The 15,174-nt window shown below is 45.9% G+C and overlaps 1 protein-coding gene across 1 annotated transcript in view; it reads left to right on the forward strand.

The window, feature by feature from the left end:
- Nucleotides 1-8,144, forward strand: part of LOC311223253 (vesicular glutamate transporter 2.1-like) — a gene marked incomplete at both ends in the record, with an annotated part of 38,214 nt that extends 30,070 nt beyond the window's left edge. Inside the window, 2 exons of the mRNA XM_084308025.1 lie at nt 5,823-5,950; nt 7,743-8,144. Of these exons, the coding sequence (XP_084164151.1) occupies nt 5,823-5,950; nt 7,743-8,144 (530 nt within the window). The remainder of the gene's footprint in view (nt 1-5,822; nt 5,951-7,742) is intronic.
- Between the last annotated feature and the right edge of the window lie 7,030 nt (nt 8,145-15,174).

Raw genomic sequence — 15,174 nt, forward strand, 5'->3', positions numbered from 1 at the left:
GTTTAATATGTCAGTGAATACCGGGGCCAATTGGTCGGCACAGACTTTTAGGACGCGGCCGGGGATACCGTCCGGTCCTGCTGCCTTCCTGATATTCACTTTCTTAAAGGTCCTCCTCACCTCATGTTCTGTTATCCTGAACACTGAGTCTCCATCGGCAGTGCCCCCCCCCCCCCCCTCCATTGCAGTGGTTTGTAGGCTGGTGTTGTTATTCACAGCCTCATACCTCGCATAGAAGGTATTGAGATAATTTGCCAAGGAGATGTCACTGTTCAGCTTGAGGGAGGTGCCTTTGTAATCTGTCATCGTTCTGAGGCTCTGCCACATACCTCTGGAGTCAGCCTGTTCAAACTGAAGTTCAACCTTATCCCTGTAGCGCCGTTTTGCCTCTATTACTGTCCTCCTTACGTTGTATCTCGCCGGCTTGTGTTCATTCATGTTGCCTGTCACAAGCCCGGCATTATAGGCTGAGGTGCGCGCTTTCAGAGCCTCACAAATGGATTTGTCTACCCTGGGCTTTTGGTTTGGGTAAACTCTAATTGTGGTAGAGGGGATTGTTTCTTCTACCAAAGTACAAACAAAGTCCAGCACTGTTTCAGTGTAGTCATTAATATTGTCTGTGTTCTCGCGGAACACGCTCCAGTCTGTGCATTCTAGTGCAGCTTGGAGCGTTTCCCCCGATTCCACAGACCAACGCCTCACTTCTCGCGTTACTACAGGAACGCGCTTGAGACTTTGTTTATACTCCGGTATAAGGAAAATGGCGTCATGGTCAGATTTGCCGAATGGGCTAAGAGCCTGTGACTTGTACCCGTTCTTAAATTGCGAGTAGCAATGGTCTAATATGTTCTCAACTCTGGTGGTACAAGTCACATGCTGATAGAAATTCGGCAAAACCTTTTTAAGACTGGCGCTATTGAAATCGCCCAAAACCAAAATCGCAGCGTCAACATTAGCTGTTTGTAGTTTGTTTACCTTGCCGTGTAGCTTAGAAAGCGCGTCCCCAGTGTTTGCATGTGGTGGAATATACGCTCCGATCAGGATGATGGACGTTAACTCCCTCAGAAGAAAGAAAGGTTGGCATTTGATGGTTATAAACTCCAGGTTTGGGCAGCAGTGGTTTGACAATTCCTTTACAGTACGTTGCCTGGATCGCACCACTCCTTGTTCACCATGAAGGCTACGCCGCCGCCTCTCGTTTTTCCCGATTCTTTTGCCGTTTGGTCCTTGCGGTGAACAAAGAAGTTTTCTGCCGGTTCTATTGCGTGGTTTGGGACATCCGGAGTCAACCAAGTCTTGGTGAAACAAAAGACGTTGCAGTCCCAAATGTCCCTCTGGAATTGGATTCTTGCTCTGATGTCGTCCAGTTTGTTTTCTATGGATTGTACGTTGGCCAGGCACACATCATGTGCAATGTGTTTCATTACACATACTGTATGAGTGCATACTTACCAACTGTTCGCCTGTTTTATTGCAACACTACTATCACCGACATATAAGAAGGGAGATCCCCCCTTGAACCGCCCTTCTAAGGGTTCCCTCCTCCACATTGCCTGTGGTGCATTTCTTCCTATTGCTAGGTTTTAGTGAGTTTTTCCTTACCTTCGCGTGGGGTATGTCTGGGAGTGTTGCATTCATTTATTTTATTTATTTTAAATTCTTTGGACGTTATGGTGTTTTTGTTTTGTTCTTGATTTATTGTGATGTTTCTTATTGACTTGTTTAAAGAAGATGTGTCCGGCCCATGTGTGTTGTCTGGCCTTACAAATACATTTGATTTGATTTGATCACACTACACAATGGCTGAACGGCTCAGGAGACAAGGGTTGATATCAGCCAATTAAGGGGATGGGATGATTAGGTGGCCTTGATGTCAGAGACCTGATGTGATATTATATTGTGTAATGACTTTCTTAACTATACCTAACGACAGAGGGGACCAAATAGATCTCCCACGCTCCTCATTCACTCTGCCACCATCTTTATTTTCATAGATCGCTATGAACGCATTTCAGTGAGCTGATGACTAACTCACTTCCATATATTTCACTTCCACGTGTCAAACAATCAGGTGACCGCGCATCTCGTCATTCAGACGTCTGCCCTTTTGATCGGTTTGGTTCTTGAAGTGGCCTTTCTTCTATAGCGAGGATCTAACAGTGAAGTGTTCTGCGTCAGACTCCGACGGCGGGGGATGTGAATAGCGTCTCTCTCTCCAAACGGTGGATCTATCCCAGCAACAGCGCTGTGGCTGTGGGCAGACCGGCCCTGTTGGCTGCTGTCTCCGCCTGTTGTTCTTCAGCTTCCTCCCGGAGTGTTTAATAATTCAGAGCTCCGCGTCTCAGGAGAGCAGCCCGCCACGCTGCGTGCAGCAGCCAGCGAGGACACTCACTCAGTCAGTGTGGGGGAGGAGGAGGGGGAGGAGGAGGAGGACGAGGAGGGGTAGGAGGGGGAGGAGGAGGAGGAGGAGGGGGAGGAGGAGGGGGATGGGGAGGAGGAGGAGTGGGAGCAGGAGGACGGGGAGGAGGGGGAGCAGGAGGACGGGGAGGAGGAGGGGGAGGAGGAGGAGGCGAACATGTGGCTAGCTACATCCTCCTCACTCAGTCAGTGTGGGGGAGGAGGAGGAGGGGGAGGAAGTGGAGGGGAGGAGGAGGAGGGGGAGCAGGAGGATGGGGAGGAGGGGGAGGAGGAGGAGGGGGAGGAGGAGGAGAACGTGTGGCTAGCTACAGCCTCCTCATCAGTCAGTGTGGGGGAAGAGGAGGAGGAGGAGGAGGAGGAGGAGGAGGAGGAGGAGGAGGAGGAGGAGGAGGGGGAGGGGGAGGAGGAGGAGAACGTGTGGCTAGCTACAGCCTCCTCATCAGTCAGTGTGGGGGAAGAGGAGGAGGAGGAGGAAGAGGGGGAGGGGGAGGAGGAGGAGGGGGAGGAGGAGGAGAATGTGTGGCTAGCTACAGCCTCCTCATCAGTCAGTGTGGGGGAAGAGGAGGAGGAGGAGGAGGAGGAGGAGGAGGAGGAGGAGGGGGAGGAGGAGGGGGAGGAGGAGGAGAACGTGTGGCTAGCTACAGCCTCCTCATCAGTCAGTGTGGGGGAAGAGGAGGAGGAGGAGGAAGAGGGGGAGGGGGAGGAGGAGGAGGGGGAGGAGGAGGAGAACGTGTGGCTAGCTACAGCCTCCTCATCAGTCAGTGTGGGGGAGGAGGAGGAGGAGGAGGGGGAGGAGGAGGAGGAGGAGGAGAACGTGTGGCTAGCTACAGCCTCCTCATCAGTCAGTGTGGGGGAAGAGGAGGAAGAGGAGGAGGAGGAGGAGGAGGAGGAGGAGGAGGAGAACGTGTGGCTAGCTACCGCTTCCTCATCAGTCAGTGTGGGGGAGGAGGAGGAGGAGGGGGAGGAGGAGGAGAACGTGTGGCTAGCTACAGCCTCCCCCCTGCAACAAGATGGCTACCGCTGGAGCACAGCTGTGGTGATCGTCAACGGCATCTGGGATTTATCCGAGCTGTCTCTCGTCGCTCGGCTTGTGGGTTGAGTTTTAGGACGCGGTCACATTTCATGTTATCCCTTTTATAGGTCGCAGTTTGATGTTGTTGGAGGCAATAGCCTACATCAAGAGGGTTGACCTGGTTAGGATCAGGATAAAGGTATCCCTATGGAGGTTCCTTGTACACAACTCGCTTTTGTTTATATTCACATTTCCACCCAATTAGAGAGAGTTTTCTATCGTCGTTCTCTATAGTCTACAAGCGGAATACACTTCCTACTAGAGGGTTTCAATTGGACATCAGATTTTTATCTTCCCGCCACGATCAAGATGATCTTGCCACGCGATCATGACGACGAGACACTCGAGATGAGACCGCTTATCGCGCCGCATGCCGCGTCGCTCTCATTTGATCTCGTGTTGTGAGCGCACCACGCCCTTTGTGCTCTCAGGAGAGATGCGGGAGCAGAAAGCACCGGCGAGCTATAGCCGGATGCATGGAGGATCGGGATGACTGGAAGCACCGATGGAGGGCCCAGTCCGAGGACGACCTAGATAGATAGGGATCATCCCTATGTTCCCCGGGTCCTATGTTCCCCGGGTCCTATGTTCCCCGGGTTCTATGTTCCCCGCTTTGATTGATTAATAGATTGAACAATTTATTAATTTTTATTATTTTATTAATTATTAATGTCCGCCTTGTTTCGAACGGTTAAGCTTAGGCTCTCTTTCGAACTGGTTAAGGTTAGAGTTTGGAATCAGGGCTGGTGGTCTAAAATTTTCAATCAATCAATCAATCAAAGCGGGGAACATAGAACCTGGGGAACATAGACATGCTCCCGATAGATAGATAGATAGATAGATAGATAGATAGATAGATAGATAGATAGATAGATAGATAGATAGATAGATAGATAGATAGATAGATAGATAGATAGATAGATAGATAGATAGATAGATGTTCTCAAATCAACGAGTAATCACGTTTAATAATTGTGATTTCAATATCAATCAAAATAATCGTGATTATGATTTTTGCCATGCCCAAGCAGCCCTGTCTCCTACCTCATATATAACCACCGCAAAGTCTATCTCTATTAAGTTTCACTTTCGGTTTTGGTGAAATTGTAATGAGTCCGACCTCCTTTGATTGACTTAGCTTGTTCGATTTCGAGCAATCGATTTGAAGCACAAGGGCATGTTTACATGCCTCCTGTGCACTCTTCTGCGTCACTCCTGTGCTCATGGCGTGCTTGGGGCGTCCTCATGCACCTACTGGAATTCTCGGGGACCCCCTTTCTCCTACTGTGCTCCATAGCATAGCATGTATCGTTTTACTTTTACGTCACGTGTGGGTTAACAGACATAACATGAGAATGCCAAAAACAGAGAGACTCAGACTCAGCTTCTTACCCCAGGCCATCAGACCACTGATCTCTCCACGCACACACACACACACACACGCATGCACGCACGCGCACGCACACACGCATGCACGCACACGCACGCACGCACGCACGCACGCACGCATGCATGCACACACACACACACACACACACACACACTACACATCGTCACTTTCACTCTCTCACACACCCCACATACAAATACACTACAAAAAAGGTAAAGAAAAATTAAGACTGTACTTTCTTTGCAATAGAACTACTGTACTTTTTTTGCAATAGTCCGAACTGTATATTTGTATATTACTGTATATATTACTCATTACCTTTACTTCTTACGCTTAGCATTGTATTTGATTCGTATAACTTTTTTTTATCATGTCTATCCTATTCTATTTTATTATTTGTATTTTTGCACAATCGAGGCGGGCATGGCCACCCCACATTTCACTGCATGTCTCATGTATGTATGTATGTATGTATGTATGTATGTATGTATGTATGTATGTATGTATGTATGTATGTATGTATGTATGTATGTATGTATGTATGTATGTATGTATGTATGTATGTATGTATGTATGTATGTATGTATGTATGTATGTATGTATGTATGTATGTATGTATGTATGTATGTATGTATGTATGTATGTATGTATGTATGTATGTATGTATGTATGTATGTATGTATGTATGTATGTATGTATGTATGTATGTATGTATTTATGTATGTATTTATGTATGTATGTTTGTATGTATGTATGTATGTATGTATGTATGTATGTATGTATGTATGTATGTATGTATGTATGTATGTATGTATGTATGTATGTATGTATGTATGTATGTGACAAATAAAACTCTTGAATCTTGAATCTTGCCCCGCATGTTTCACGTGTGGGGAAGACATAATGGTTCTTGTTTTTCATTCTGAATCTATGTTCCATCAGGTTTCAATGTCAATCACTTGGACATTGCTCCACGCTACGCCAGTATCCTCATGGGCATCTCTAACGGCGTGGGGACTCTGTCTGGGATGGTCTGCCCACTGATTGTTGGAGCCATGACAAAGAACAAGGTAGGGGTTTTCCCCTCCACAACTTCCAGAAGCACCACATTTACACTACATGCTTGTATCCAGAATTATTTAAATGTGCACCTGTAGAATGAGCTCAAATATACATTCCCAGCCTCTGATCTGCAGGTGGTTTTGCACATTCATCACTTTTTGACAAGGAACGCAATGGTGGTCTTTAGTTTTCCAATGGGGCACCACCTGGCTGGTTCTCATTTAAATAAATGCATTTAAATTAATCGTTTCTGACTCAATGAATAAGCTGAAAAAGGAAGTTGACCTCCTCTCCCCCAATCAATCCCACAATGGATCCCACTCAGGGGTGTAAAAAGTACCCAGAAATTATACTTAGGTGAAAGTATGGGTACCGTCTCAAAATCTTACTCAAGTAAAAGTCAGAGTATCTGGCTAAAACACACTTGAGTAAAAGTAAAAACGTTTCTACTTTTAAATGTACTTAACACATCAAGTGCCGTTCAGCAGAGGGCGCTGTGGGCCGTGAGTGCCAGCGCTCTGTTCAATGGGGATAAATGCCGGTGTTTGCAGTGCTAAACCTATATTAAATATTATAGCTATGGATCTAATAACACAGTCGATTGTCAGTGAGTTTCTTCCGGTCAACATGCCAAAAACAGATAATTTTTTCATCCATACATTTCCGTTTTATACCGTGGTGAATACGAGCATAGTTCCAGAGCGATTCTGTGTAATCCCAGGAAACGCAGCCAAACAGCGCTTTACTGCATTTCACTATAAATCGTGCCATTTCTCGCCTGGATCAATAATCAATCTGAAATCAACGCTAGATTAACGGTATTATGTTTAATCATGCATGCAAGAAAGGGTGGGGGGAGGTGGTTTTTCTATGCTTCGATCGCCACCAACGGACATGGCCCACACACACACCACAGACACATGCTCCGATCGCGGGGAAAAAATTATCGCATCAACGCAAGATTGATAATATATAGCCCTTACCTTGCCTATGATGTACTGCAAAAAGAATAATCCAATTATCTGATCGCCATTCCAAATACTGATCGCGATCATGTTTCCAACGTAATCCAGCAATGAACATGAACGGGGGGGGGGGGTCGAGGCAACTGTGGTAACCGCTTGTCTCGCCTGAGTGTTCAGACCCCGCCCCCATGCCGCAGCTCGGCCAAGACGCCAAGCCACATCGTTTCCTTGGAGTGCAATAGCGGCGATGGATTATGAATGGCAATAGCGAATAAAAGAAATAACAACCCAGAAACGAGAATCTTCGTTTTTCGGCACTCAACCGCTGGGCCACAGAAACGAGTTTCTCGTGAACGGCACTGATAGGGTTAAGTACTAAAAAGTAAAAGTAAAACCTTTTTTTCTGACTGTCTATTCTTCTGATAGCAGGCGTTTAATCAAAGATCCCCGCCTTCTAGTCTTGCACAAGGACCAATCAGCATGGGTATGGGCGGGTTAATTTTCCATTGATGGGGATTTGATTGGCTGTTTTTTTTTTAAGCGTGGCCGCAGGATTAATAACATTAACGTTAGTTCGACCAGAGAAACAAATATATTAATTAAAATAGTTGGACCTGCGCGATTTGTACTTTGTAGGTCTGCATTTTAAATGTAAGGAGTAAAAAGTAAAAAAATAAATAAAAAATTCTCTGAAATGTAATTGAGTAAAAGTACAAGTATATTATATACCTAATAATACTCAAGTAAAGCACAAATCCCCCAAAACAGTACTTAAGTATTGTAACGAAGTACGATTACTCAAGTACTTTACACCCCTGATGCCCCCCCCCCTCAGACTCGAGAGGAGTGGCAGTACGTGTTCCTGATCGCCGCCCTGGTGCACTACGGCGGCGTGATCTTCTACGGGATCTTCGCGTCCGGGGACAAGCAGCCGTGGGCCGACCCGGAGCTCACCAGCGAGGAGAAGTGCGGCTTCATCGACGAGGACGAGCTGGCGGAGGAGACGGGCGACATCAGCCAGAGCTACGGCGGCGGTGGCGGCGCTCTCGCCAGCAGCGGCCAGGCCAAGACGTACGGCGCCACCACCACCACCACCACCACGCAGGTGAACGGAGCCGGAGGCTGGCCCGGGGGCTGGGAGAAGACGGAGGAGTACGTCCAGGAGGAGGGGCAGGGAGGAGGAGGAAGAGGAGGAGGAGGAGGGTACGGATATAGGCAGGACGGGGACTACTCCTAGACCAAAACATGCAGCAAACACACGCACACGCCACGTGGGTCGACTTGTTTTGTAGTGTTTACGTCAGTTTAGTCCTGAAAAAACGGTGTCAAAAAAATAACTAAGAGGGGAGAAAAAAAAAGAGAATAACAATCCATTGTTGTATGTTTGCACAGATTCAAATCGTAAAGTTTCAAAAGAGGTATGAGTAAAATAATGTTTAATTTATTGTAAAAAAGAAAGAAGATATAATAGAGAAAAAAAACCTACAAAGAGATATCGAATAAAATAGAGATGTAACACATATCAAATTGGCAGGTTGTAAATGTATTATTATGCATATGGATAATACATATATTTATTTGGAGTGCAATCGTGTGTGTGTGTGTGTGTACTGTATACCATGTGAACCATTTTCACCTCATTGACCAGAACTTAATAGATGAAGCCTGTAGGGTTTTAGATACAGTTCAGAAGAACCAATCATCCTATACCTTATAGCTCTTACGAGACTACAATCCCCCCTAACAAGCCAGCCATCGCAGTGTATAAAAAAATATTGTCACTGTCCAGCATTATAACCATGCACTGACAGCAGTCTGTCCTTTTAATGCACAACATGTTTGAATTTTGTTTCTCTTATCATTATGTGTTTGTAAATCGTGTCCTTAATACACAAGTGACCTGGCATAGAGAGACTGTGCTGGTTGTAAGAGTGACCTAAAAATGACCTTTGTGTGATGCGCTGCCATGTTTGCTCACTGTAAAATGGACGGTAAAGATCTCCGGAGAGGAGATCGGTCTGTAACACGTTACTCTGCGGACGACAGGCACACGTGTAGCTCTCGCAGCCCATCACATCTCGGCGATACAGCGCAAGGACTCGAGACGTTCTTATAGGATCACGATATATATATACGGCCCATATGCCTGGTCACTTCAAATCAAGTCTTACCAATGCATTGTTGAAACGTTCCGTTGTGTCAACCGCGATCTTTCTGTCGGATGTGATTAATATATAGAGTACGTAGAACAGTAGCAGAGAGCTTGTGGATCAAACGAAGACTTTGGTCCACCAGGCTCTGGCTGTGCCCACTGCCCATGGTCTCGCTCCAATGCTGTCTGGCACTATGAAGGGGACGGTGCAAAATGCGAAGATTCAAAGGAAAGTATAGAATCAACCAGTATCAGAGTCTTAATAGATTATGGCAAAATAAAATTAAGAAAATAATGTTTTATGTAACATAAAGAAAAAAAAATATATATATATAAAAAAAGACCGATATGCTTTATGAGTGGTGAGGGATAATAATTGTGCTCCTTTTTTAATGAGCATTTTTTTAATCACTGGAAGCAAGGTAAAAATGTGACGGCAGGGACCTTTTCGAGCGGCGTCTAAGCGCTCTAAGCGCTGTGTGCTCTGGGATGCTTTGAAAAGGTCTTCAGCCATTCACACATGCATATGCAGAGAAGACAGGTCGACAAGTCGGTTCATGGGGGGGGATGAGCTATAATACAGCCGTCTGTATTAGGCGTCGTCCTGTCTGTCTGTACACCTCTGGGAGTCTGGGATCGACACGAGTACTAGGTTCTTAGGGAGTTGGAAGCACAAGTAGACAGAAACCGCCATCTGCAGTAGAATCTGTTTCGTCCTCATTCTACGCCTGAAATACACGGTCTGGAAGAGGCCAAGGTGGCCCCCGATCATCTGGCTTCTCACTTGTCCGTTGAGACTTCACCGGTCAGCACTTCACGATAATAGATGTGTGTGGAAATGTATTTATGCATGCATGGAACAAAGCGTAATTTGTGAGGTTTTCTCTTCTTGGGTTCCTTTTCTTTCGATTTCTTTGACCTTTTTTTTTTTTTCAAGTCTTTGTCTCTCAAACTGTTACTGATGTGTCAATTTCTTTGCACAGATAACCAAAGTGAAAGAGTAGATGTGGGTTTTTTAGCTGGAGGGTAGATCCTTTAGAGAGGGATTGCGAACCATCAGCAGTGTGGGCCTCCAGTGTACACAGATGGTACCGAACAATACTCCAGTGTACAAAGCAATAAATCCATAGTAACAGCGTACTGTCTACCTTCCGACAACACCTTCCACACTGGCATTTTGTAACCATCGTGTTTCCTTCATTTTAGGGTTTGTTTCGTTTTTTCAAGTCGTGTTTTTTTGTGATAACAAATGTAGAAAATGACAAATACAAATACAAAAAAAACAAAAAAATATATAGAAATATATATATATAAGTATATATATATATATAAGTATAGTAATAGAGTCCGACACAAACGTCTTTGACATACAGAAGATGCCAGGCGTTTGTGAGCGGGCGGCTCACCCAGATGAGAATGATAACCTGGGCTCTGGAGGGACGGGACGCCCTTCTGCTCCAGGTCTCTGTCTGTTGTTCCGTATGATTCCCCACGGTCCTCCCAGAGAGGGCTTCTTTTGTTTGCCTTTCTCTCGCTCTCTCTCACTATCTCGCCCTCTCTCTCTCTCACTATCCCTCTCTCTCTCACTCTCTCCCTCTTTCTTTCTCTCTCTCTCTCTCTCTCTCTCTCGCTCTTGCTCTCTCCCTCTATCCCCCCCCCTCTCTCTCTCTCTACCTCACTCACTCTCTATCTCCCTCTCTCTTTCTCTCCCTCTTTCTCTCTCTCTCCCCCCTCTCTCTCCCACACTCACTCTCTATCTCCCTCTCTTTTTCTCTCCCTCTTTCTTTCTCTCTCGCTCTCTCCCTCTCTCCCCCTCTCTCTCCCACACTCACTCTCTATCTCCCTCTCTCTCTCTTTCTCTCCCTCTTTCTCTCTTTCACTATCTCCCTCCCTCTCTCTCTCTCTCTCTCTCTCTTCTCTCTCTCTCTCTCTCTCTCTCTCTCTCTCTCTCTCTCTCTCTCTCTCTCTCTCTCTCTCTCTCTCTCTCCTCTCCCTCTCTCCCTCTTTCTCTCTCTCTCTCTCTCTGCTCTGCTCTCGCTCTCTCCCTCTTTCTCCTCTCCCCTCTCTCCCTCTCTCTATCTCTCTCCTCTCTCCTCTCTTCTCCTCTCCTCTCTCTCTCTCTCTCTCTCTCTCTCTCTCTCTCTCTCTCTCTCTCTCTCTCTTCTCTCTCTCTCTCTCTCTCTCTCTCTCTCTCTCTCTCTCTCTCTCTCTCTCTCTCTCTCTCCCTCCCTTTCTAAGTTTTTGGTTGATTGATGTGTTATTATGTCAGTGGCTGGACCCCTATTGTCCCACCTTGACCACCTGTACCCCCTTCTCCGACCCGCACCCCATTGTAAACACTATTTAATGACAGGATTGTCTGTAAAAGGTGATTGAACATTAAAAAAAAGAAAAGAAAAAAAGGGGTAAAAAAGGCAATTGTACAACATGGAATACTGGTTACATTTCCCTGTTTTTGTGCCTCTGAGTGAAGTTGTGATTCTATGGCTTCTTTTGCTGTGTCAGTTGAGAGGTTTGTTGATGTCGAAATGAAATGCTCTATATCCTTTTTGATAAAAAAACTAAAACAAACAAACTAAAAAAGCGTGTGTCCATTGTATTTGTGTTAAAAAAACAAAGAATTCTAACTCCGGTGCATTATGCAGGCGTAGTAAACATAAAGGTACATAAACAGCACACACACACGACTGTATCTACGCCTTATTACAGCCGTTATGTATTCACACAATTCACAGAATATTCAACTGCAAAGAAATGCAACTGTATACAGATGTTGTTTTTCTTTGCATTGGTTCATTCACACACTAGCATATTATATAATAATGTAATAATGTCTAATGTACAGATATAACTGTTTTTCACCAACCACACATACAATCAGTTGAATATATGTTCACATTGTTGCACTTCTTGTGTGTGTACAGAAGTTTCCGGTTTGGATACAGGTGTGATTGTATGATTGATTGATTGATTGACTAGCTAATTGATTGACTGATTGATTGTTTTATGACCAGGTGTGAAGGGTAACATTGGTTAGCATTGTACCATCCCCTTCTACTCAAAATGCAGAAATACTGTACACATCATCTTCACATTTCCAGCGTTGTGATGGGGAAACATTTCACCAAGTAAAAACCATCTCCCGTTCGGCATGGAAGAAGAAACCCTGGCGATCTGGGGCCGCCGGCCTGGCGTTACAGGAGTGCTTTCAGAGTGTGTCCTGGCTGCTCCATCAGGTCTGCAGGAAGTGTGGCGCTAATGGCCGCCCCCCTCCCTTCCCCTGGCTATAGAATCAATAGGGTCAGTCCCTATGGCTCCGCTGGACCTATCGACTGTTCTAACCTCTTAATGGAGAAGGGGAGGGGGGGGGGGGCGGCACTTATTGGGCTATTTGGAGGAACTACTCGATCCAGCCCCTCTTGGGACTCCTATACCCCCAAACCTACAGTATTGTGATTAGATAACCTCAAGACATACCGTATGTACATGTGAAATATTTCTATTTAAACCATATAATATAGTATTATAGTATAGTATTATAGTACTGTAGCTGTGTGTCCTTTCATCTCAGCTATGCTCGATATTGGCTTTTTTACTGATACCGATATACCGATATTGTCCAACTCTTAATTTCCGATACCGATATCAACCGATACAATATATGCAGGTGTAGCCGGTGTGATCTTGTCTGCGTTGTGTTTTTTTGTCGATTCGACCCCTGTTAAGGGATCGCCCTGAGTGGGAGTTGAACCCCGGACGCCCGCGTCGCGGGCGGCATCACAGACCACTAAGCAAGAAGTGAATTCACTTCTTGCTTCCGGGTCTGGATGCCTCTGGGGAGTGAGTTTACTTGCAGTACCGCTTAACGTCCACAGCCACTTCACGACTTGTACCTCGTGACTGTGGATAGACTGCGGTACCTCCGTTACACTCACCCCCCTAAACTCACTCCACCCAGGGCATCCGGGTCTAGCGGCACCACATGTAGCCGGTGTGATCTTGTCTGCGTTGTGTTTTTTTGTCGATTCGACCCCTGTTAAGGGATCGCCCTGAGTGGGAGTTGAACCCCGGACGCCCGCATCGCGGGCGGCATCACAGACCACTAAGCAAGAAGTGAATTCACTTCTTGCTTCCGGGTCTGGATGCCTCTGGGGAGTGAGTTTACTTGCAGTACCGCTTAACGTCCACAGCCACTTCACGACTTGTACCTCGTGACTGTGGATAGACTGCGGTACCTCCGTTACACAGGGTTTCCCTCCCCCCCCAAAAACTGAATAATTTCAGGTAATTAACATTACATATGTCTTGTTGTGGAATTAAGATAACATTATGCATACTTTTGACAATAAATAAAATCAGAATTTGTTCTTACTTGCTTGCCTGGGTAAATAAAGGTTATAGAAATGTAAAAAAAAAAAAAAAAACGATAGGGCCTACCGATATTTTCCGATATCACATTTTAATGCCAATATCGGCCGATAATATCGGACATCCCTAATCTCAGCCCATATTGACGTTTGTCTACTGTCTTGACCACTAGGAACTTGATACAGGTAGTGTGTGTGTGTGTGTGTGTGTGTGTGTGTGTGTGTGTGTGTGTGTGTGTGTGTGTGTGTGTGTGTGTGTGTGTGTGTGTGTGTGTGTGTGTGTGTGTGTGTGTGTGTGGTTAGTGTGTGTGTGTGTGTGTGTGTGTGGTTAGTGTGTGTGTGTGTGTGTGTGTGTGTGTGTGTGTGTGTGTGTGTGTGTGTGTGTGTGTGTGGTTAGTGTGTGTGTGTGTGTGTGTGTGTGTGTGTGTGTGTGTGTGTGTGGTTAGTGTGTGTGTGTGTGTGTGGTTAGTGTGTGTGTGTGTGTGTGTGTGTGTGTGTGGTTAGTGTGTGTGTGTGTGCGTGCACAGCTATAGAGCATTGACTTGTTGACAAGTTGTGAAATCCGAACTGCGAGCTTCCTATGAATTTAATCTCCGCTGCAGTTCAATAACATTTAGCACCCAATGAACAAGGTGCTGCCTTGCCGGGTCATGTCTGAGAAACCACTGAATCAACAACATCGCTCTGTGGCTTCACCACATGGATTGGAAGGAAGAAGAAAAACAAAAACATTAAAATCAGTTGCAACACTGTGCACACATGGCACGGCACGTCTGATGAAGTAAAACGTTGAGCCATGTTGTCTGCTAAGGAGGGAATCCAAGGTGGGAACAGGGTGGAAAGGAACCCAACCTGAGCATGACGTAAGAGAAAAATGACTGTGTGAATAAGGTCAATGGCACTAACACTTAGTCTTAGTAACCTCTACTAGAAACAGTGCTATCGAAATTCAGTCGTTATGATTTAATACGTTTCAGTACTGCTTCCATGAAAATGTACGGGAGGCTAACATGTGGGCTTCAACTTTGCTTATTGCTTTATTTCCTAGCAGTGATGTTGCGGAACTAGAGTGTTATTAATAGCCTATCAATTGACAAAATGTGATTGTATCAATAATCCATCAGATCAATACACGAGGTGATCGCATACAATGAATTGAATTAATCAGTGACCAAGGGAGTGAGTGCTCTCCTCGCTTTCTTGTACCCGATGAGTTACAATAAATGATCTAACGGGAGGACTAAGGAACATGTACATATATAAACTGGAGAATCACACAGGCAGTGTCTTGGTCCCTATCTTGTTGTTAGACGTTTGTGTTTCATCCGTTGTGCTCCCAACACTGTCCAAGATCACCCAGTAGGAATACCGGAGGTGAATTCTGTTTCAGGTTATATCTGCAAACAATGTAGCGGAATCAAATGCGCAACCTGGGAGTAATGAGAGTCCAGAGGGGCGTGGTGACGCTGTGGTGACGCTGTGGTGACGCTGTGGTGACACTGTGGTGACACTGTGGTGATGTGTGGTGACGCTGTGATGACGCTGTGATGACACTGTGGTGACACTGTGATGACGCTGTGGTGACGCTGTGGTGACGCTGTGGTGACACTGTGGTGACACTGTGGTGACACTGTGGTGATGTGTGGTGACACTGTGGTGACGCTGTGGTGACGCTGTGGTGACGCTGTGGTGACACTGTGGTGATGTGTGGTGACACTGTGGTGACGCTGTGGTGACGCTGTGGTGAC

Source organism: Notolepis coatsorum, assembly GCF_963971535.1.
Source record: "Notolepis coatsorum genome assembly, chromosome: 2".
In the NCBI taxonomy this organism is placed as follows: Eukaryota; Metazoa; Chordata; class Actinopteri; order Aulopiformes; family Paralepididae; genus Notolepis; species Notolepis coatsorum.